Source organism: Cetorhinus maximus, chromosome 14 (genome assembly GCF_964194155.1).
Source record: "Cetorhinus maximus chromosome 14, sCetMax3.hap1.1, whole genome shotgun sequence".
NCBI classification, from domain to species: domain Eukaryota; kingdom Metazoa; phylum Chordata; class Chondrichthyes; order Lamniformes; family Cetorhinidae; genus Cetorhinus; species Cetorhinus maximus.
In genome coordinates this window covers 74109800-74133795 of record NC_135892.1, presented here as the reverse complement: position 1 = coordinate 74133795, position 23996 = coordinate 74109800, and the positions used below count along the sequence as shown (strand labels likewise).

The window sequence follows — 23996 nt, the reverse complement described above, 5'->3', positions numbered from 1 at the left end:
CTCATCCCAGCAACCAGTCTAGTGAACCTTTGTTGCATTCCTTCTGGAGCAAGTATGTCCTTCCTTAGGTAAGGAGAGCAAAGTTTCTCATTCACCAATGCTCTGTATAACTGTAGTAAATCTTTTTTACTCACACCAATCCCTTAGTAACAAAAGCTAACATACTATTTGCTAATATACCAGTCCCTTGCAAAGTGCTAGTGAAAAATTAGGATCAAGGAAAACTGTCCACTACATAAGCACTTACATATATAAACTTATACTGTGGCATCCAAAAAGGGATCAGATATGACTGCAGAAAAATATAGTCCTGGGCCACAAGGAATGTATAATTACTTGTACAAGAAAGTTAACCCAGGAATGTTTGACCAAAAAATGATAAAAATGAAGGTGAGTTAGGTGAAAATTAGAGGCCACTGAACGAGAGGTGATCTCACTGAAACAGATAAAATTCTCAAGGGGCTTGACAGAGTAGATGCTGGGAGGATGTTTCCCCTGGCTGGGGAGTCTAGAACTAGAAGTTTCAGTCTCAGTATAGGGATTGGCCATTTAGGACTGAGTTGAGGAGAATTTTTTCACTCAAAGAGTTATGGATCTTTGGAATTCTCTACCCCAGAGGATTGTAAATGTTCAAGTCAGAGATTGTTAGATATTTAGATAATAAGGAAATTAAGGAATATGGGGATAGTGTGGGAAGGTGGAATTGAGGTAGATGATTAGCCGTGATCGTACTGAATGGCACAATGGCTGAATGGCCTACTCCTGCTCATATTTCTTATGATCTTATGACTATAGACTTAAGAGAACCTCAATTCTAAATCACAAAACTAGGCCGAGGAATAGGACACTTCTTGTTTGTCTGAAGGATTATGTGATAAACTTAAATGAATGAGGAGACTTACATAACATGACATCATAGTTAGTCTCCAATTTTTGTCATGTATACCAGAGTAATCATAATGTACAGTGATCATAAAGCTGGTGTTATTGTGTTTGACTAAAGTTTACTGTAGAAAGTTGGAATTACTTTTCAAAAACTTCCATGTTACTGATGGCACTGCTCACAGTGAGTCACATGTCACACCATTTGCAAGGAGAGGAAGGGTTGGTCAGATGTGGAATTTAAGCAAATCACTATTTTTGGGAGTTTCTTTAATGTTTTTTTATTTTAGATATTTTTGGTTTACGTATTTCAAACTACTGTCACAGACGAGTCAGAGCTTCCAAAGTCTCACAGAGACTGTTTTCACTTTTCGCAGTAATCTCAAGTTTCATATCCCATTACCTTCTCTTTCCCTTGGTACATTTGTAGCATTCCCAAGGAACAAACAGAAGCTGATCTTACCATATGCTTTTACTGCCTCACTGTCTTCAGGAGGCATCAGAATAGGACTATACTAGACTTTGATTTAGGCTTTAACTGCTAAACAGTGTATAAAGCAGTAAAAGAACAAGTAGATTGTAGCTTTAGATTACCTATATTATTAGTAATTCTAAAGTTTAGCTAATTCCTACTGTATGCGAATCAGTGAAGGCATTTATTAAATTATTTAAACTGTTGTGTTTTTCTATGATATCACTAATATTTTTTCATGACAATTATTTTTCTTTACCCACTTTCTAGTTATCTGGCCTGACTATCCCCCTTTGAAAGTTATGAACTGACTCACTAATTTGAACAAGACAGTTCAAAAACTGATTGGGACCAGCCAGATTTAAATTACTGTCAGTTGAATTCAGTTGAATGCTACTGATAATTAAAGAGAACCCACAAGATTATTGTACTTGAATTGGAAGGCTTGGCGTCTCAAACATCAGACACATTTATTATTATTATTTAGTGAATGCAAATCCCTGGAGCCAAGCAATCGCCTTCTCACTAGCTGAATTTAAGGTGATTAATCCGCCGCTTAGTCTTTAGAGGGAGCACTCCTCATGTGTAGCATTGTTTGTGTCTCTCAACAAGTGCATAAAAGGTTTGTATTGAGGCTCCAGCGATGGAGGTTGGCTGCACAGGGACCCGGACTTGTCCTGAATCTGTTTTGCAAGGACCACTCCCACTGTGGTAGATCAAAGCCTGTCATTTGACAGGTGGGGTTTGTCAGAAGTAGCTTATTAATGACTTCCCGTGTTTCCCATTCCTTGGTCCAAAGAATGTCTGCTGGTAGACCTTGCTCAGGGAGGTTACTCCATATGGGGCACCGAGATGGAAGGTAGGCAGTAGGTGGATTGAATATATCATTGTGGAGTGGTAAGCGAGGTGCATCACGGATGTTTTCAACCAGCTTGTGGGTTTTTGTCAGTCAGTAGATGTGAGGGGGAGTGATGTTTGCGAGGACAGGAAGCCAGCGGAGGGGTGTTGAGCAGAGAGTTCCAGTTATGATGCTCATTGTTGCATTCAGTTGAGTCAACAACATGTGTGTGTGACATCCATAATACTGAATAAAATCTGAAAGAACTACATTAAATTAATCTAGAATAAGTTTTTTTTAAATGAAGCTGTTTTTCTCATGCGCTAAAACAATTAATGAAGGCACAACTACGTTAAATCTTAGATAAAAAGACACTTCATTTCAATAATAATTTGTTGCTGTAAAAGAAATAAATGTGTTCCAATTATACAATTACAATATTTCATTTCAGTATAATCAGAGTATTCTTAGAACCATGGGGACAAAAGAATAAATGTTCCAATACACTTTCTAGGGACCATTTTGCAAGGTTAATTGATGTCAGTGGAAACTGGGTGTATATTGGTTATTATCCCATCCAATACTTTAAAATCCTTCCATCACATGTTAAAAAAGCACATTTAAAGGTTTACAATGCTCACTTTGGTAGCCATTTGAAGATGCCAGGTTTACAATATTCAGGATGTTCATCATCAGGAATAAAGTCATTAATTACCCATTTTGTTAGACCAGTTAGATTGTCATACCGATGCGCAGCCAGATTATATCAGCCAGAGTGCAGGGCAGATTGGTTCTGATTCTCAAGCTCTCAAGAAGAGTCATACAGACTCGAAACGTTAACTCTGTTTTTCTCTCCACAGATGCTGTTAGGCCTGCTGAGTTTTTCCAGCATTTTCTGTTTTAGTTCTGATTCTGGTTGCCCAATAAATATGGCACTGTCTTTTGTACATTTGGCCAATGATAAAAGAAACCAAGCTCCAACTAAGATGAGTTACTCAAACGATAGTAGAAACAAACTCAATAAAACTCAAAGAAAGACTGGATTTAACTGCTCCCCTGAAATATCCACAGACGTGGAGGAAGCACCTGCCTCGCCAATCTGCTCCAATGGTAATTGGCTAGCAGATCATGAAACAGCTACTGCATCAATCAACAGCATATGTTGTGCCAGAGTAATCAACTTAATAAACTCCTTTTTAATCATCTCAGGGGTCAATTTAGAATATGCTCATTTTGAAGAGAACCCCTTTTCCCTAAGGGCTACTAAAGCCTGGTCAGATAATTCAAATTCTGGTGCCCAATCACCAATATTAAATTCCTCTTGGCCCTCAGCCGTCTTATCAGAACAGCGCAGTAAAGAAATAATAACAATCGCTTAATTACTCAAGTCATTTTTTTATACAGAACCGGACACTTGGGTTTCTCTAACAGCCAAAAACCAGTCTTCCATATTAACAATATACAGGAAATTCCTTTTTTAAAAGCTGCGATTCCACACCACCACCCCATACAAGGATAGTCTGAAAGGCCTCTTCTCCCTTGTGAAAAATTAATATGCAAGAAAGGAAGAGTTCCAACTAGACAACTTCAAATTATATAACACACAACAACCATTAACCTGGCCACATTTTCAGGTCAAATTTTTAAAATCTCCACTCAAATGAAAGTACTTTGCAATATAATAGGACAGTAAGCTCAACCAATCGCTTTATGACTTGTGTGCATCCCAGTTACTGCCCCTAAATTGTTCCAGTACAGATTCCTAAGATAGCAACTCTCCATGTGAGACCAGCGAGGAGTTCACGAAGAGCTGAAATCCATCAAAAAGACATTCAACTTTCCGAGGAAAAACTTAAGAAGATGAACAAAAATTCTTTCTCTCCAGATGACATCTTATTACTCCCTACAGGAAAATGTATATTAAAAAAATATCAAATTCTATCCCTCTGAGTATTACATTGTAGAGATGACAAACCTCTGAAAATCCTAAATCAGGATACTGCAGCATGAACAGAACTCATATAAAAGATAAATCCAGTGGGAATGTTAAGAAAGGAATTAACTACCTTAATCTATTTTCTAGATTATTGAATTATCAATCCAAATTTGATGACTCTTATTGAAATGACCAGATATTGGATAGGCTGGATAGTTTAGATAGGCTGCCTGTTTCTATTTTGCTAGTAGTGCCCTTTTAAGATGCTTGTAGACCTTTTGGTGGATTTTCTTTTTAAAACATGCAGATAATGGCAGACAAAAGATAAATCTCATAATTTAATGAGGTTTTGATTTGCTATCCTCTTTTCTCATTAAAATGGCTGATGGAGATTTCATCGTCATTTTGTTTATTTTCCTTTTGATTTTAACTGCTTTTAAGAGGAAGAATAAGTATGAGTGAAGGGTAGAAGCTTGGATAGCAATGAGGAATGATTTGGAATGGTATCAGAAAGATCATAGCTGAGGATTTCCCCTTCTGTGCTTGCTAGACTGCAATTTTTTCATAAATTAGGGTGAATGGGTGGAAAATGACAAAATGCTGAATTAAGACAATGAAGCCTTGGTCATAGCCCTTTATCATTTAGAAAGTAGCAGTTAATTTTCTTTTTCTCATAACTTTGTCAGTGAATTTTCATATATTCAAAAAAGAATTAGGAAATTGTTGCAAATTTAACAGGAAGAGTACCAAAACATAAATTGACAGGAAAAATATGATTTAATTTGGGAATACTGGAATTCCATAACAAAATCCAAACCTAAACAACTAATTTTTGATCCAATTAGTTATTTCTAACTTAAGCTCCTATAAAAAGAATAGAACTTCATTTGTGCGGAGAACAATATACTTTGAGCCCCTATATGTCCAGTATTACTTATACAATCTATCAAAAATGTCCCTGCCATCATTGCAAGTTGCAAGTAAATAGCTGCTGATTCTGGCTATTCTCTCCATTATGTTTTTGAAAATGAATAAAATTACTTGTCAGTTGATGAACTACCACTGGGACCCGATCCCTCGTGTGGTTTGCAAGTTTCTACAGTGGCCTGTGATGGAGATGTCTGATCCTTGGCAGTGCACCTATCCTTCCGACTATTCATCACGGCTTGGCTTTTTAACTGCCACAAAAATCAGATTAGTTGTTTAGTCTTGTGAATGTAAGCATCATGTGTAGTCACAAAATATAGGGTATGCCTGTGGAGTTAGCTATAATTGGGGAAGCTCCAATTCAACTTCTGCTGATTCAAATACATAGATTATAATCTGTTTTTCCTCAGCTAATTTGCATTAAAGTAAATTGAACTAAAAACTTCTGTATCAGGATTTGTGAATTAGAACAGTCATGTGAAAAATGCTAACATTTATATGCTGTATCTGACATGGCTGTATCTGGTGTTTAATTGGCATTTAGTGTTAAATGCCTGTCACGTCATATTATGTGCAAAGTTCTCCACTGGATATGTATTTTGTCAGTTAAAATTGATATCCAGCTCCAGTACAAAAGTTCTAGTTTTAGATTATACCCAAGAATCAAAGTATCTTTTTTAAATCTGCTCCTTTTGGTAAGTCTAATAGCAAAATAACAGTTATCCTAACCTCTTGAGAAGGATCTATAAACACAAATTCCAAAAGTAGCAATCCCTGATGGCTGTCATTTCCTTGCAGACATGTCAATTCTTTCTCTCTGCTATTCAAATAATCTTATGCCTGAAAGAAATGTCCACACAGAGAGATTGCTTTCATTCTTATGGGCAGGAGTTTCCGCTCGGTGTGCAGGCATGTGCCCGACATGCTCGAGCATGAAATAGTGTGCGATGGCGTCAGGCGAGCGTCCCGACGTTACCGCGCACTCACGCGTGCCTGCCAACAATTAAGAGGTCTATTAAAGCCATTAATCAATTAATTAAGCTCTATTTTTCCCTGCCCGCCCAATGTTATGGTTGACGGACAGGTAAATCGGCCAGGGGGCCTTTGGATTTTGAGGAAACCTCATTCACGGATGGGACGAGGTTTCCATAATTAAATTTTAAAAAGATGGAAATGTTTTGACATAATTTTTATTATGTTTATGTTCCTGTGAGTGAGTCCTATGTGGGGACATTTTTTCAGATTTTCAAGATCTTTATTTTTGATGTTGAAATTCTTCAGCTCCCTGAGGCAGCTCTCTACCTTCAGGGAGCTTTCAGTGCGCACTGCGCAGACTTCAGCGCTCGCCCTCCTCCCGCCCCCACCCCGGCAGCCCTGAGCTTCTTGGCGCGCCTTTCACGCTGACTGGCCATTAATTGGTATCACAGTCGGGGGCAGATCACGGGTGGCAGGCCATTTCCTGGCCTCTCCCAGGCCCGCCTGCCACACCCACCCAATGGCCCAAAAATCCTGCCCTATGAATTAACCCCTGAGAATCAAGTCTTGGAACACTGATGAACTGCACAATGCTTCCACCAGGATTCAATCCTGATTCTTTAGGTCTTGCCATTTTCTGGTATGGGATGGAAGGGATGGATGGATCTTCTGTCTGCAGTTCCCCAGCTACATCAGGAATTCTACCAATATAAGACATCAGTGGAACTCACCATCTGAGAGTAGGTGTGAGCTTTTAAAAGGCCTCCATCCTTTCACAAACAAAGGTGAGCATAGGAACATAGGAGCAGGAGTAGGCCAGTCAACACCTCAAACCTGCTCCACCATTTAACTACATCATGGCTGATCTTCTATCTCAACACCATCTTCCTGCACTAAATCCGCATCCCCACATTCCCAGAGAGGATTAATTGCTTTATGCTATAAGTAATCTGAGCTCCTATTCAAACTGATAATCTATTTGCTAATAACTTTTATAACTCAGGATGGGTCTGAGGAGTCTCTGCAGAATTACCGTGAACCTTATAGCTGCTGGAAGCCCATTCTAACCATATTGCCACAATTTGGAATCAAGACTACCTCCACTACCATGGCGCATGGGGCTTCCATTCAGCCACTTGAGTTGGCATGATGGGGCCCTCAGATGTCAGGCACATAGTGTTTAGTAGTATTGTGGTGGGGTGGTGCAAGGAGGGGGTGGAAAAGGTATGAAAGCTCCTTCCAGTTTAGCACCACTGGGGACAATTTAATTCTGTGTTTTGGTTACACAGTAGGAATTATTCTGCAATTCAGCAACACAGGGGCAGGATTACTGAATTTAGGGAAGGATTACCCTGTGGATCAGTAATACGGCAGAAGAGGAGCTTGGATTTTGGCAGAACTTGAGGGTGCAACATGGAGATTTTCTGCCTGACAGATTTCTGGGGTCTGGCAACGGTAGCTGGATAGTGGAAATGGAAAGCAGTCTGACAACACAAAGGAAGGGCCAGGTATGGTCGAAAGTAGTTGTCAGGGCCGGCAGCTCTGATTTATAAGTTTCTCTGTAAACACTGAATTCATTATTTTGTAATTGGTTCCTGGAAAAATTGTGGTGGGGTGGGGGGAGTAGTGGAATTCTAATACTCCTTATCCTAAACAGTGGAGGCTGGCAATCATTCTCTGCCCATTCTGGGTGGGAAGTGGGCCAGCAACAGGTTAGTGGAGCGTAGAAGTGCTGTGGGCAAGGAAAATTGAACTGACCCATTGGTTGTTAGAATCCACACCATCTCCATTTTCCTTAGGTAAACAAGTATTACTGCTCCATAAATAAATGTACAGGTCTCATTTCTGTGCCTTTTCCTCCCTCCAATGGTAAACTAACAAATGGTTGCTTTAATGAAATATGTTTTATTTTCAAACAGTAATATTCACTCAGCAATTTTTGCATTTCTTGGAAATTGGTAGAGATACAGCAAAAAGTTTGGGGAGATAAGACATCTGAGAAGAAAGAATTGGATTCTGCCATTATCAGGTTAATAGATGAAGAAAATACCATCCACAGCTAGCACTTTCCATTTGACAACAAATAATTATCATTCTATCAGCAGCTGTATAAACAGATTTTATATAAAAGTGATTAAGTGCAAACATTTAGACAATGTTTCTGCCTCTTGTTTTCTGCAGAAGTTAATAGCTTTTATTTAAAGGTTTAGTTGAAAACCTACTCAAATTTGTCATCCAGTTTTTAACTAATTATTTTCAGAAACACACCCTGAAATACTGTATGGATAGAGGATCAATTTGACCCTTCCACTGAGAAAAATGAATACCAAATTGCTTATAACCAAAAGATAAATTTTAAAATCCGTTGCAATGCAGTCTGTCTTGAATTAGGTTTCTGTAACTTTCCCTTTCCCAATTCAGTAGTTTTACTGCATGATCACATACACACAGTATTGATGGTTAAAAAAAAACTTCAAGGATAGATTCTCTGGGCTGAGTTTTATGGGTGGTGGCTCCTACGATGGGCCAGAAAGCCAGGAGCAACTCCGCCTAGGCAGATTCCGAGGGCCCCGAACTGATTCTGTGCCCATCAGACAATTAATTATCTGGCATTGGGGTGCCCTTTAAGGGCGGAGATCCCGACCCCAAGATTGGCTGGCAGTGCTTCAGTCCCACCAGAGCCTCTGGGAGGGATGGCCACTTCTGGAACTGCAGCCGGCCAAGAGCAGCATCATGGACGCCAACCTGAAACCCAGATGAGTTGGGAGCTTTGGTTCATAGCATCGTATTAACAGCACCTCATGGCATTTTAACCCCTGCCTTCCCTTCTGACTCTAAGGCTATCCCATCTTGCAACCCGCTCCCATGGGCCAGATTAAGTTCCGTCCCCTAAGTCTCAACTGCACTGTGATGCTAGTGATTTTCTGGTGTATGCTTATAGCATGGGCAAGGACACAAAAAAAATTACCTTTGCAAAAAATCTACAGCTCTGTCGAATCACCTAATAATCTCATCTAAGAAAAGAAGCACCGATTTTTAAAGTCTTTCTTTGTATGTGTATTTCCTCAGGCAGCAGGCTAGTGAATCTATGCTGTAACCTTCCTATTGGTTCAACATTCATCCTATAGTGTGGAGCTCACATTGCTCAGAATACTCTAACTGTGGTCTCACTAAGATTTTATATAGATTTGCGATTGCATCTTAATTTTTATATTCTATACATTGTGCCATAAAACTCAGTATTCCACTGGATTTTCTTATGGTCATATACACTTTGAGGTGCTGTTAATACGATCTTGTGAACCAAAGTTGCCAAACCCCTCAGCCTTCCACAGCAACAAGTCTTCCCCTATCCAAAATATTGTTTTTTTTTACCAAAGTGTACCATTTTACATCTACGAACATTTAATGCCAGCTGCCACTGTTTTACCCATGCCCTCATCTTATCCCAATTTCCTTGTGGCTTCATTTGATCTTGTGAAATATTTTCTGTCTCCCATTTTAGTACTGCTTATAAATTGAACAACACTTCCTCTAGCCTTGTAGCCAAATCATTGATGTATACACTGAACAGAGGTGGTCCCTGAACAGAATCCTCTGGGGTGCTTGTGCCCATTTACAACTGCTGAGACACTGACCTTAAAACCTAGTTTCTGTTTCCTTTCTCCTAAATTTTTAAAATCTAATTTGCTGCCCTCCCCCTAATTCTATATGCTTTAGTCTTCCTTAATAATCTCCTGTGTTGTACCTTGACAAAGATTTCCTGAAAGATCATGTACTCCATATCCCCTGCATTTCCCCATCCACCCTATTTCTCACTTCCTCAAGAAGCCCATCAAGTTTGTCAAGCATTCTAATTGTTTTCTCTTTATCCACATATTTAGCAATTGTTTAATATGCATTGCTGGCTTTTTGCAGTTGTATCACATGTCAAACCCATAGGGCAGAATCTTGTGGAGATGACGGGGGTCTCAGACGACAACTGGAGAGCGGACGAGACCCCTACATTGCTTCTTTTTTGATGGCCTACTGTATCCTGTGTCACTCAGGCACTTAACAGGCCAGCGGTGGGCCTTCTCCCGGAATCAAGGACCCTTGGGGCAGAAGCCTGACCTGCTGAGAGCAGCCAGCCAGCTCTTCCATACTCAGCAGCACCACTGGGTGGGGGGAGCAGTAGCTGCTGCCGATACTACATCCACCCAAGGCCTCGGATCAAGAGGTGACCCAGGCCACAGGTGAGTGATGGCGGAAAGAGGGTCGCAGAGGAAGGGGGGTTCTACAGCAAGGGGAGAGGGTGGCTCCCACTGGTCCCTCATTCAGGCAATGAGTGCTTTTGAACAAGGGACACCCCACCCCACCACCCACCTCCCCCACCTCCCCCACACCCAACCCCTTCCCCCCACTCCACCACCACCGCCAGGAGCCCACGTCCACAGGCCTTCCTGCCCTGGACTTAACCAGGGTGGAGGTGGGAAGGTGACGGAGTCTTCATCGGTCATCCTCCTGCTCAATTAAATGACCCACGTCACCAAACTCACCACAGGATAGGACACAAAATTCCATCCAGAAGTTTTTACTCTAACCTGACGACTTGTGTCAACCGTTTGAATATTCCCAGGCACTGTCAATGGTATAAAAAAATTACAGGACAATACTAGGCTTGGTGGGCTTTTGATTCAACATTTTTATTTTGACAGCTGGCTGTTTTAAATGTTTATCATTGATCATGATGTCTTTAGACTTTGCCCATAGAATGACACAGTGCCTAATCAGACCCACAATAAAAAAAACAGCTTTTAAATGTGTCCTGTCTTTATTAATAACACTTTAAAATTCAATGACTAGCATCATTTTAATGAAAGAATTTGAAGTGATTGCCCACAATTTCACCTACAACAATGATAAGTTTTCACACTACCTCTGATTAAACAAAGGCGAGTTTAGGTTTATTTGATAAAAATTCCAATCGGCTTTTAGTTGTTGGGTTACATTGTTCAGTGTATAAAACAACTTTATCTTGCTAAATTATTGCTCTCAAGTTGATCAGTATTCCATGGAAGTGCCTTGCAAATGTGATTATTTCAATATGAATTGCTAGAAAGCACCTAGAGCATATCTAGGGGTAAATACTATTTATAGTAGTTAAAGCTAGAATTATAATTGAAGTGAAGACCAGTGGCTTTTCTTTTTGGTTTTTAAGATGACTAGTTCAACTGATAAGTCTTTAGAAAATAACCCATACTATAATCATTCATTTGAGCTTCATTAGTTTTGCAACAATATTTATGGAATGTCATTGCTGAATTAAAATTAAAAAGATTGCATGACATTGGTTATATAGTAAGTAAATTTGAGAAACCCGAGTCTACATCACAGGATTTGTTCAGTAGTTACCAATGGGGTTCATGAGTTACAAATGGAGTGATTTGGATGCCCTTGTACCTGAATCAGATAAAGTTAACATGGGAGGTATTGAAAGCAAATGATATGTTAGCCTTTATTGCAAGAGAGTTAGCATATTAAAGCAAAGAAGGCTTTCTGTAATTGTATAGGGCCTTAGTTAGATCACATCCGGAGTACTGTGTACTGTTTCAGTCTCCTTGCCTAAGGATATATTTACCTTGAAGGGGGTGCCACAAAGATTGTTCCCTGGGATTAAAGGGCTGAGAGGAGAGATTAGTAGAATGCACCTAATTTCTCCAGATTTTAGAAGAGTGAGAGGTGATCTCATTAAATGTATAACATTCTTAGAGGGCCTGACAGGTTAGATGCTGACAGGCTGTTTCCCCTAGTTGGAGAGTCTAGAACTAGCATTCGTAGGGACTGATTTTGCTGAGATCATCGGTATTCCTTCGTAAGGACCATTTCTAGTTCTTGAGCCTTTTGAAAGTCAGAGTGTGACACATGTCAGCCTTTTGCTGGAGGCGACCAAACAGTGAGGGACCTCCATGATATACAGCTAATTATGGACTCTGCGTACGACCAGGAGGCAGGAGTTGGAAGTTGCAGGCGCCATTCAAAGGGCAGCCCATGAGCCAGAGAGTATCAGTCATGAGTGAACAGATTTACACGGCATTAAAATGGCAGTTTGTACTGGTAGGATGGCCCCCCGGTTCAGCAACACTTCCCTGAAGGTCATACCAGAGGCAGTGAAAGCCAGGTGGAATATTTTCTTTCCAGAGAATGGCAGGAGGAGGCCTGTCAGGCAAACAAATGAGGCATGGCTGATGGTCACCAAAGCCGGTCAGAGCAACTGGAGTGTGGTTAGAGTGCAAGAAGCATTTCAATGACCTTCTGAGGTCTCGCAAGATGGGTAACATGCAAACCCATGCTGTCAGCCAAGAGGATCTTAAAGGGACAGCGCTCATCTGAGCAGGAGTTCCTCAAGGCAGCAAGCGTATAGGAACACCAAAGAGATGTGTGTCCATTGTCAACCCTCAACCAAGGGAAGGGATCAAAGCTATGTAAGGTTCAGGAGGATGTTGATGTAAGCCCAGGACTAGTGCAATGCCAGAATCATCACATCTGATTGTGAATCATGATGGTCCAGAGATGGTTAACTGTAGCTGAACTCTTCATCTTTAAATTGCAGGAGAAAAAATAAATCACACAACGCCCATGAGAGGAGTCATATTCTGGGGGTGGAATGGCCAACATAGCAATACTGGTGTCCATGGAGAAGACTCTTGACCTTGAAAGGGTGGTCATAGTGCAGGCAGTCAGTGACTTCAAGATTTGTTTTCAGCAGAAAGAGGGTGAAGGTTTAATGCATATTCCATGAATGCATCTTGGAGCAGGTCCCAACTTGGTAAGGTTGTTTCTGGTACATGTAATTTGATGTGCTGACAGATGTCTGGTGAATCAGCTGCTGAGATGAAGGAAGGCGAGTAATTGATGCTTTCTCTGTTATACAGGGAAATGCTGAAGGATGACCAGCAACTGATTGTGAAGGCTGTAGCTGCCTCAGAGGGTGACTTGCATTTTGAGGGTCCATCATCTCAGGGGTCAAGCGCACCCTGTACCAGTACTGGTTCACGGACCTCAGTGATTTTAGGATGGGTCGCAAAAGGTGAGCATCATGGCACATATCAGCAGCAGCAGGAGATGGGAGGGACAGGCAACTGTGGGCAGTTCCCATTGGAGGATGGAGGACAGCTCCAGACATGCTTACCTGGCTGTAGATGCTGAGCCTCAGGGGCCATGTACAAAGTGAGAGTTTGCGGAGCAGCAGTGGGAGGTGTGCGGACATCTGTCAGAGTTTCCTGAGACAGTGCATTCCCTTGTGCTGAGAATGGAAGAGTCCATTCATAAGGAGATGTTTCAGAAATATGAGCACACAAGCTCCTCCACTGAAAGATTGGCCACTCTCCTGTAGAGTCACGTGCAACAGTCTGCCAACTGGTTACAGAAGCAGTGAACTGGCATGAACAGATTATATAATGAATTCTGCAGTATTGACTGATCTATTGCAGTGATGGTGCATGGATGCACACATGTCCAATCTAGATGTTCGCATGCACCCAGTAAGTGGGGATGTGCAGCTGGGCCATGAAAGGGCCAAGGCAGGAAGAGATGATGCAGATGGTGCCAATACTCAATGGACCACATCTTCTGAAACTGACCTCTCCCCCCTCTGCCTGATGGCCCCATAACCGAGGTTGCCCCTGCATAGATACAGCTGGCACAGCCTAGCATGGTGTCATCACCATGCGCACGTCTGAAAGAACCAGTTATGATAGTCACACACCAGCTGCATGTTTAATGAATGGGATCCCTTTCTGTTGGTGAATGCTCTGGGCTGAGATGACAGGACTTTGATGGTCACATGGGTACAGTCGATTACACCCTGCACTTGAGGGATTCCTGCCATTGAGCCAAATCTCGCGGACATCTGTTCCTGACTGGCCACATCTGTTGAAGGTGACAAAGTCAGATGCTGTCAGAAAAAGTGCATCCATCACTGGAGATGTACAGCCTTGGCAGCCGTTTGCGAGATTACATAGAGGTCAGTTGCCAACCCTTAAACCAAGCCAAATGCTAGGAAGTTCAGAAAGGTCACTGCCAGCTTGACAGTTCCTGGCACAAAGTTTCCCCCTGCACCTTGTGGCATGAGGTTGTCCTCCAGAAATGCGCAAACTCAGCCACCATCTGCCTTGATGCATGAAGCCTTTGGTGGCACCACTGCTCTGACATGCTCAGGAAGCTGATCCTCCGGTGGTATCGTCGATTCTGCTATTGTTGCCTTTGGCCACCCCCCTCGCTTGACCTGCACCTCCGCATCTATGCTTTCAGGGCTAGTGCTCTTCCCCACTGCACCACTCCCTCTTTGAGTAGGTGCCCTCAGATTCAGATACAGCCTCAGTTAATAGGACCTCAGCTGTAAAATTTCACTTGCACCTTGATGAATGAGCCCTTCTCAAAGTCCTACCATCTCAGTCAGCAGTCCCAATCCTAGAGCTCTGCTTACCCCATGGCAAGTCAGTGGGTGTACATGAGCTCCTGTTTGCTGATTCCCCCTTTTATAACAAAAAGATTTAATGCATCCCACTATGCAGCTGCCTTATCTGCTTAGACATGGTGCTGACACAGCGTGGACCTTGTCTGCCTCAGAGAAAACTGGAATGCTGTCTCAAATGACCTTTCAAGTCTCTGCTTAATCACCCTAATCCCCTGCCCATCGCTATCGGATGGGTGGTGACCTCCTCTGAGGAATCGCCTTTGGAAAAATCATGTGGAGTCACCACAGATCAAGGCAACCAACATGTTGTGCTGCCATTTCGGACTGAGGTAAGAAGACATTTCTTCATTCAGAGGATTGTGAATCTTTTTAATTCTCTACCCAAGATGGCTGAGCATATTCAAGATTAAAAGTGTTAGACTTTTAGGCACTAAGGGAATCAAGGGATCTGGGAATAAAACAAGAAATGTAGAATTGATGTAGAAATTCAGCCATGATTTTATTTAATGGTGGGGCAGCTGTAGGGGATGTGTGGCCTACTCCTGTTCCTGTTTCTTATATTAGAGTACAGTTTTTTGAATGGAATAAATTAAATAAGATGTTGTGATGGCATTCGTCACAGAAGCAGTAGTGAGGAAAATTTGTAATTTCTTTAAAATGTCAGTGGAATCTGTAATTGTTTTTAAGAATGTCTGAAAAAGGACTTTCAAAAGTTTGTATAAATTGTAAAGGGGTCAGTTGTACCTTCCTTGGGTAATAAAAAATAATGGTCCATGTGACCTGACAACTCTTGATCTGGAAGCAGCACCAACAGGAAGGAATTTAAGATACAGACACCATGTGGCCAGACACAAAGGGCAGCTGCAGACACAAAGGAGAGCTGCAAGCAAAGGAGCTGAAGGGTAAAGGCCCAGTTGCAGACACAAAGAGAAAGCAGAAAGAGATTGAAAGACAAAGATACCAAATTCTCGTGAGGAGAAGAAGCAAATCACTCTTAGGAAGAGGTCAGTTTTTCTGTTTTGCAGAAAAGGAGACAAGAGCTCAGGAGACAATGGGCAAGCTGGCTAAAAAAAGTTTAAAACCTGGAGAGCTGAGTGAATAGCTTGGAGATGCTAAAGAGCTGGGTTTTTTCCCAGCAGTGCCCAAACCATGAATTGGGGTGTTATTGGCTGGTTGGCTGAAAAGAAACTCTAGGAAGCTACACCATTAGGACTGTTATGACTTGAGGGAGAGAGGGTTCATAGAAGTGTGCCTTGCTGATGATAATTGTACCCGTGAAAGCTACTGTCGGATAGGACTCTTGAATTACCCTGCATGAATAAAGAATAGTATATTTTGGAACTGCGCAGCTATGTAATGCCATACATGCTGAAGGAGAATTCTTGTGGTTGTATAAGATGTATTTTTGTTCTATCGACTACTTAAAGTGAAATTTACCTTTTCATTTCAAGTATCATTTGCCTGTTAATTCATGTTTCATTTTGTTGGTTCTGAGTCATGTTAAAGTAAAAGCTATAAAAAGTGGAATTTTGTTGGTAATTTCTTCATTTGGGGGACATTTGGTAAGTTAGCTTATTTTGCTTTATAGTTTCCCCAAGGGAATTGTAAAAATTCACATATATAAGTTAAGCTGGTTTGTATCCATCGGGCAGGATTTTTCTCTCATTGGGCTGGTGTGCGCCCTACCTGAATGAGAGAAAAATAGTGAGCGATTACGTCGGGCTGGCATCCTGATGTCATCGTGCGCTCTCGCGATATTTCGCTCAGCGGGCGCGCACGAGAGGCGGCTGTGCGCCCACCGACACTTAAGAGGTCTATTAAGGCTCTTAATCAATTAATTTAATTAATTAAATCTGATTTTTTTTTTTGCTGCCCGTCCAACCTTTCGGTTGGCTGGCGGGCGAAAAGGCCAAGTAGCTTTTGGATTTTTTATGAAATCTCATCCACGGGCGGGATGAGGTTTCCAACAGGAATTAAAAATAAAATAAAAATGTTGGAATCTCATTTAAAGCGTGTCCCTGCTCGTGTGACAGAGTCACATGAGGGGACATGTCTTTAATATTTTTAAAGTCGTTATTTATGTTTTTAAAAATCTTCAGGTGCCTGAGGCAGCTCCATGCCTTCAGGAAGCTTTCAGTGTGCTCACCCGTGTGCATGCGCAAACTTCCGTTCTTGTCCTCCTTCCCCCACCCCCCCAGGCAGCGCTGAGGCTCCCAGCACGCGATTCACAATGGCTGCCCGTTAATTGGCCAACCACTGTGAAATCGCGGTCGGGGCCCGATCACAGGCAGCGGTCAGTTTCGTGGCCGCTCCCGGGCCTACCTGCCGTGCCCGCCCAACGAGGTAAAAATCCTGCCCATAGATAAATGTTTTACAAACATTATTTTCAATTCTTGCATCTAAGGCAACAGTAAAGTAAGACAGACAAAGCAATTAATTTACACATGATAGTGTAAACTTACTGCATGTATGAGGTACAATTTAACATGAGCAACTTGCAAATTAGGTGCATTGACATGGTGACAATTTCTGTATAAGACCATCACCTAAAGTTTTACATAACTCTGCTATAGCAGATGAAGGACAAAAGATTGCATTCCCATTTTGCTCTATCTTCCAGATCCGAAGGAGCACATTAAAGTGCTTAGAGTTGGCCAGTCAAAATCAGAGTTTTATGGCAGTGGTTTTGCCTGGACGATGCCAACAATTAAAAGACGGACAGGGCCTTGAAGAATAATGCAAAGTTGTCTGTTGAAAGCATATTTCATCCCAATCAACATGTAAAAGTACAATTATCCATAACCAAAGCTTGCTTCACAGCTGTAAAGTTCAGCTGTAATGATCCCTGCACATTGCACTTGCACATCAATTATGATAATCATAATCACGGTCGTTAAGCCGAATGTTCATTACTGTCAGGATGCCACTGACAGCAGTTTCAATCATCAGTTGCAATGGGCAAGCAGTCACAGTTGCACCCATATTTCTGCACCAGGGTTTTGCAACATTAAATCCATGATCTTTTCTACTTCCCACTCTATTTTACAACTATTGAGGAAGAAAAGTTGACTTTATGTTCTACATAATGTACTAAGATAGTTTCCTACTGATTTGTTTTAATGATTTTTCCTCAGTGAATGATTAATTGAGATCTTTAAACCTGCATTGTCTTGCTATTACCTTTTAACACATTTTTAGGGTTTAATATGAAAATATGCTAAGGATGTAATATTGCCTTTGAAACAAAACCCTTTTCAGAACTTTGAATTTTTGGTGAGGCAACCACACTATGACTGCAAATTTATTTATTGATGTCATTGCCCTCTGCTCTTTAATTCCAGTTCTGGATATTCAGAGCCAAGAGCTGAAAGCAAAGATGCAAAGTTAGCAGCAGCAATTAATAAAATCCACAGAAATACAATTTGATTTAACTATTCTAAGAAGAATGAAAACATGAAAATAATATGTATCTTGGGGGGCTGCAAATTGAATTAGTCACTTGTCACTAAGGGTTTAAATACAACCAATTCAATGTTTTTGGTGCACAATTTTCTAACCTGTAACATTCTTATTTTATATCATTTATTTGTACTCACAAATTTATTGTTTTCAATGTTTTTTATTTTAATTGCAGTAAGTAAGATCATGTTAACAAGATAAACTTGCAGACAAGTTTCTAAATAATAATTATGACAAATTAATTTGAATTTCCAAATTAATTTATGGAATTCTACCAACAATAATCAACATTGTTATAATTCTTTCTGAATCTTCCATCCACTCCACTGCCTCCCCACTTTTCTATGTAAATCGTTCAGTTGTAAGGTTATGATGTTTGCTTAATGTAACCACTGGAATAGATTTTACAAGGTGCAAAGCATTACTGCAGCTCATCCATTGCTCTAACCTCTAAAGATTCCAAGCAGCTACTTATTTGTACAAATATTGTGGATCACAGATGTAATGGGTTCTGGAATTTATGAAATAAGATCGCTTTGCTCAACTTAAACTGGGTCAGATAGGGTGAAATGCTGAGCCGTTTAACAACAGTGAGGCATAATGGTCAAAGTTATGCCAAAGTACGCACTTGCATTTGTATTTTGATGTGTGTGTAAGTTTTTAACAAAAAAAGTGGATCCAAATAAATAGGTAAACAAAAAAAAACTCAAGTGGCATCAGGTGCATTTTTGGCAGACGTTGGGCACTAAAATGCTCATGCAAAATTTGGAAGCCTAGTGCTCATTTTTCCCACGCAAAAATGGATGATTGTGAGTTGAATATCGCCCTCATCATGTTTTCCTGAAATGTTGTTTATCAGGAACTTAAGATCTTGGGCATCAAAAAGGGCATTCCACATCTTTTTGTGTCAATCTTCTAAGGTTGTGTGTTATATGAATCCAATATATGTCATGAATTGTAGTTAAGGATAAATTTAACTGCTTCAGAACTCTCATTCCCTCGACTTAATAATGGAGATGCAGTGGCTGAAAGGAACACACGTGCACTGTAATCAGCTGGTATTCCTTTAATATATTGAAAACGGGAATTAAAAGAATGAGCTGTCAAATTGCACATACATATTCTATTTTCTTTCCCTAAGAAGCCATTTTGTTCAATTGTTCCAGTCAGGTCACAAATTGATAAATATTATCAGTGTTCATTTTGCTAATATTGGACATATTCAGATGAATTACTGTAAATTGGTAAACTCACCTTCAGGATATCAGCCTTTCCCTTTTCTCATGGTTTCAATGAAATGCATATTGCAAATTCATAACAATTCTTAATTAATACCCCGAACAGCTGCAATAACATGAAATCATCTACAGATTTTGAAATGCTCCATGTGTATTGCATTCAAACAACTATCAATTTGCACATTCATTGATGATTATAGATGTTGAGAAACTAATAGGCAATTACTGTTGGTTTGTTGAGATACATGAAGCATCAGCTGTGTTGTTTTGTTGCTTGCCTACCTTATTCTTGTTTGGCATGTCTTCAGTTGCTCTAAAGTGCTTAGTTCCATATGCAAGAGGTTCATATTTGGAGCTGGTATGAAGAAGTGGCTCATAGGTTCGGTATCTATTTGTATTGCTGAATGGCAGGAATCTAAACAGGATATTTGAGAAAAAATATTGAAAGTATGTAAAACATTCAGAGCTTAAATCCCTCATAGTATTTTCATTGGTAGATAATAAGAAATATTACTTCCTGAAGATGGAAAACTGACATAAGATGTTGGCACACCAATGCATTGAACCAAATAATGGTAGGATGTGGGTTTGACTGCCAACTGAATTATCAAAAATGCTCACACAAGGAAAGGAAAATCACCCTGTGCTCCTCTTATATGCCTTACTAGTTCTAATGTCCTTTAAGGAAGGAAATCTGCTCTCCTTACCTGGTCTGGCCTACATGTGACTCCAGATCCACAGCAACGTGGTTTACTCTTAAATACTCTCTGAAATAGCCCAGGAAGCCATTAAGTTGCATCAAACCATTATGAAGTCTACAAAAAGGGATGAAACTACATGGATCACCCAGCATCGACCTAGGCACCAGACATGATAATGGCAAACCCAGCCCTGACGACCCTGCAAAGTCCACCTAACAAACATCTGGGGGCTTGTGCCAAAATTGGGAGAGCAGTCCCACAGACTAGTCAAGCAACAGCCTGACATAGTAATATTCATGGAATCATGGCTTACAGACAATGTCCCAGACACCACCATCACCATCCTTGGGTACGTCCTGTCTCACGGACAAGACAGACCCACCAGAGGTGCCAATACAGTGGTATGCAGTCAGGAGGGACTTGCCCTGGGAGTTCTCAACATCAACTCTGGACCCCATGAAGTCTCATGGCATCAGATCAAACATGGGCAAGGAAAACTCCTGCTGATTACCACCTACCATTCACCCTCAGCTGATGAATCAGTACTTCTGCATGTTGATCACCACTTGGAGGAAGCACTGAGGGTGGCAAAGGCACAGAATGTACTCTGGATGGGAGACTTCAATGTCCATCACCAAGAGTGGCTCGGTAGCACCGCTACTGACTGAGCTGGCCAAGTCCTAAAGGACATAGCTGCTGGACAGGGTCTGCGGCAAGTGGTGAGGCAACCAACAAGAGGGAAAAACCTGCATTATCTCATCCTCACCAATCTACCTGTCGCAGATGCATCTGTCCATGACAGTATTGATTGGAGTGACCACCGCACAGTCCTTGTGGAGACGAAGTCCCATCTTCACATTGAGGACACTCTCCATCATGTTGTGTGACACTAACATATACATTTCAAACTCAAATAGATCTTTGCTTAGTTGAGTTTGAACAAATTAACAGGAATGTTAACTGGAATTTTGGAAGTTCATTTATTTTGCTGATGCAGACCTGATGCCAACAAAAGAGCTGGATTTCCTACCATCCCTCTCCTGGGTGGGGGTGACAATGTAGTCTGGGTCCTGGATTCTGCATATTTAACCTGCCCAGATTTGATGGTGTGAAAACAAATTAATGTAGCAGGCCTCATCTTCTAACTCATACGCAAAGATTAACTTTGCATTTTGCTATGTTTTATCTTAAACATAGAAACATAAAAACATTTGATGATTTTTTTTTCATTGTGTTAAGGAGAGGGATATTAGGACTGTAGAATACCCCCTACTCCGACATAATATTCCAACAACTGCATTTGCCATCTCCAACCTCAGGAGAAAAATCCCTACTAAATATTACTGATTTTCTAGGACTCATGGTGACATAATCTGCTTTACATCTGTGGGCTACAAACCCCTTTGGTGAGAATATTGAAGCGAAAGTCCCATCAAAGCTTTTGGAAGAGCTCATTGATATTTCATCATACAGCTCCCTTAGAACCAAGTTCAGTGAACTACTGTTGGTGATATTTTGCTATGAATACATCCAATGAATACAGCACTGCTTCTTCTGCAGCACTGAAAGTGTTGGTCCCATTTAGTACAATCTACTTGTGCAAAACTACTTATTTGCAATCACATTAATGAAAACAAAAAACTGAGTCAGGACGAACATTAACCAAGACTTCCATATGTGTTTGTCAAAGATACCTCCGTGAATTGTTGCTCAACAGCAGCAACAAGTTTCACAATAAGTAGGTAAAACAAAAATAATAATTAATATAAATAAAAACAAAAATGGCTGGAAAAACTCAGCAGGTCTGACAGCATCTGTGGAGAGGAAGACAGAGTTAATATTTCGAGTCTGTATGACTCTTCATCAGAATTTTGCTTTTATTTTATAATAATTAATATATGTTTAATTGTATAACTGATTTTTATACAGAAAAAAATAGTTTTGTTACAGGAGGTCTGCAGAATTAGTTTTTGAGAAGTAAAAAGGCTGAGAACCCTTGTACGTAGCATTCTCCTCTGAGTTCTTGAAAACACCCATCTTGCTTGTCTGTACACATAGTTCTCACTACACTTATTTCTAAATTCCTAAAGGAATCTGAAATTTTCTGACAATTATCATAATTCTTTCAAAATGATTTTATACTTCTTAGGCACCCATTAAACTGTTTATACACTATTAATATTTCTGACCATGCCAGTACTTACTAGCATTTAATAATGTCAGTTTTTGTTCCATTGGTTGGTACAAAACTCAAAATTGGGCAAAAAAAATTCCATCACAATTTGTGAACGTTTTTGTTGGAGAGTATGGTGACAGATGAATATTTATTAAATGTACAGTCTGAGAAATCAGCATATTTAGACTAAAATTCCTGGAAGCCTTTTCTGCTGCTAGAAATGCAGGATCCTGGGACATGATTTCTGGCCACCAGTCTGCTTTGATCTTGACCCTGTCCTCGTCATTTACATAAAGGGAGAGGGCAGAATCTTACCACCTTGGTAAGTTGTTGCTGCAACATCATGAGCAAACCAACTGACATCCCAACTCCGGGCTCCTTGACCAATTGGGATGGAAGGTGGGATGGCATGTATATTTTGTCAAATGAAGGATTTTTAATTGAAGAGAGTATGGCATGGGCCACAAAAGCTCCCCAGTACTTTGATTTTTGAGACTGCAGCAACCACAGGAATGGAGAGAAAACCTTGGAAGGCTGCTATGCAGGTCGCTCACGCTTACCTAGGGATCCTGATGAAGGATCTGAAGAGCTACAATGAGATGAGCTCTTCCAAAGTCAGGAGGAAAAAGACAACCTCTTCAACCAAGCAGCCATGGATCAGATTAGCTGAGGAAGTCCACAGTAGAAGTGTGCTCCCTCCAACCTAGAGACAGTGCACCAAAGGGATCCAGGACCTCAGGAGAGCATGACAAGCGAGTGACATAACACTTTCAGGTGTCAAGTTCCACAGTCTGACTTTCCCAGAATTCTCTTATCCATAATGCCTCAGGTCATCACACCTTGCAGCTCCACTCATGCCTTTCTCTGCAGGTGCGTCACATCTCCAATAAGCAACCAATACTCACACTCATCTTCAGCCTATTGCCCTCTCCTCCAAGACTTACAGTCACCCTCCACAAATGGCGTCCTTCCCTCCTCTGCACACAGCCATTACGAGCATTCACACCTCTCTGCTTTCTCTCCTTGCAGGAGTTAGAGAGCACATAACTCAGTGAAAGGCAGAGACTCAGGGTGGATGGGTGGTTGGGAGGGCGAGGGGGTGCGGAGGTGGTGCTGGGGGGGCTGGCCCTCCTGTGATAGACACCTTGTCAGCCACTGGAAGTGCTCCACTGGGAAGGAGGTAGCAGCAGCCTGGCCATGTGATGAGCCTCCCGAGGCATTGGTGCTCAGGGATGTTGGGTGAGCTCATCCCCTGCCTGAGTTGAGCGTCTTACCTCCTTTCAGCTAGATCTCTGTGCCCATCCCCTCTGCCCTGTAGAGGGGCATATGGCTGAAGAGGCAGCTGGTGCTGCTGCTGGTGTTGCTGCTGCTGGAGTAGTTGACAGTGGTTTGGCCTCTGCTCTTGAGTCTCAGCAGAGGTGGAAGTTAGAGCTGCAGAAACTGCTGACATGCTGTGGTGAAGACAGGCAGCAGGGAAGTGCAGATGAAGGTGAGTGAAGTGCTTTCCAACAAGTTGGGCAATCACCAGTTAAGCAATGACGGCACACTCTGAGAAAAGAAGTGCTTTGAATAACAGCCTTTCAATGGCCATGGCTGGAGCTCTTCCCAGTTTGTTAGTTTCACTGAAGAAGCTTTTTCTGCTGTGCAGTTACCCCAGCCCTGCTGAGTTGCTGACAGCTTGGGAAACAGGTTCCATGTCTGGGAACTGCAGGATTAAAGGATCTGCTGATTGGATCCTTAACAACCTCAGAAGCTCTTAAACACTTAGATGAGAGATCAAAGAGTGTTCTCTCTTTGGAATATTTTATGATTGACAAAAAGATGGCAGTGATTGGTGACAGGGTCTCAGTATAAATCTTTGTGGTTTTGCACACCATGTATGCTCTGATGAAATCCTCTCAGTCTACAAGCAGGAAGCCAGCAGGAGGTGAACC

General features: G+C 41.3%; 1 protein-coding gene across 1 annotated transcript in view; it reads right to left on the bottom strand.

Moving 5' to 3' along the window:
- spata17 (spermatogenesis associated 17) overlaps positions 1-23996 on the bottom strand; it is a 375661-nt gene that overhangs the window by 175350 nt on the left and 176315 nt on the right. Inside the window, exon 9 of the mRNA XM_078557087.1 lies at positions 19468-19600. Coding sequence (XP_078413213.1) covers positions 19468-19600 — 133 coding nt within the window. The remainder of the gene's footprint in view (positions 1-19467; positions 19601-23996) is intronic.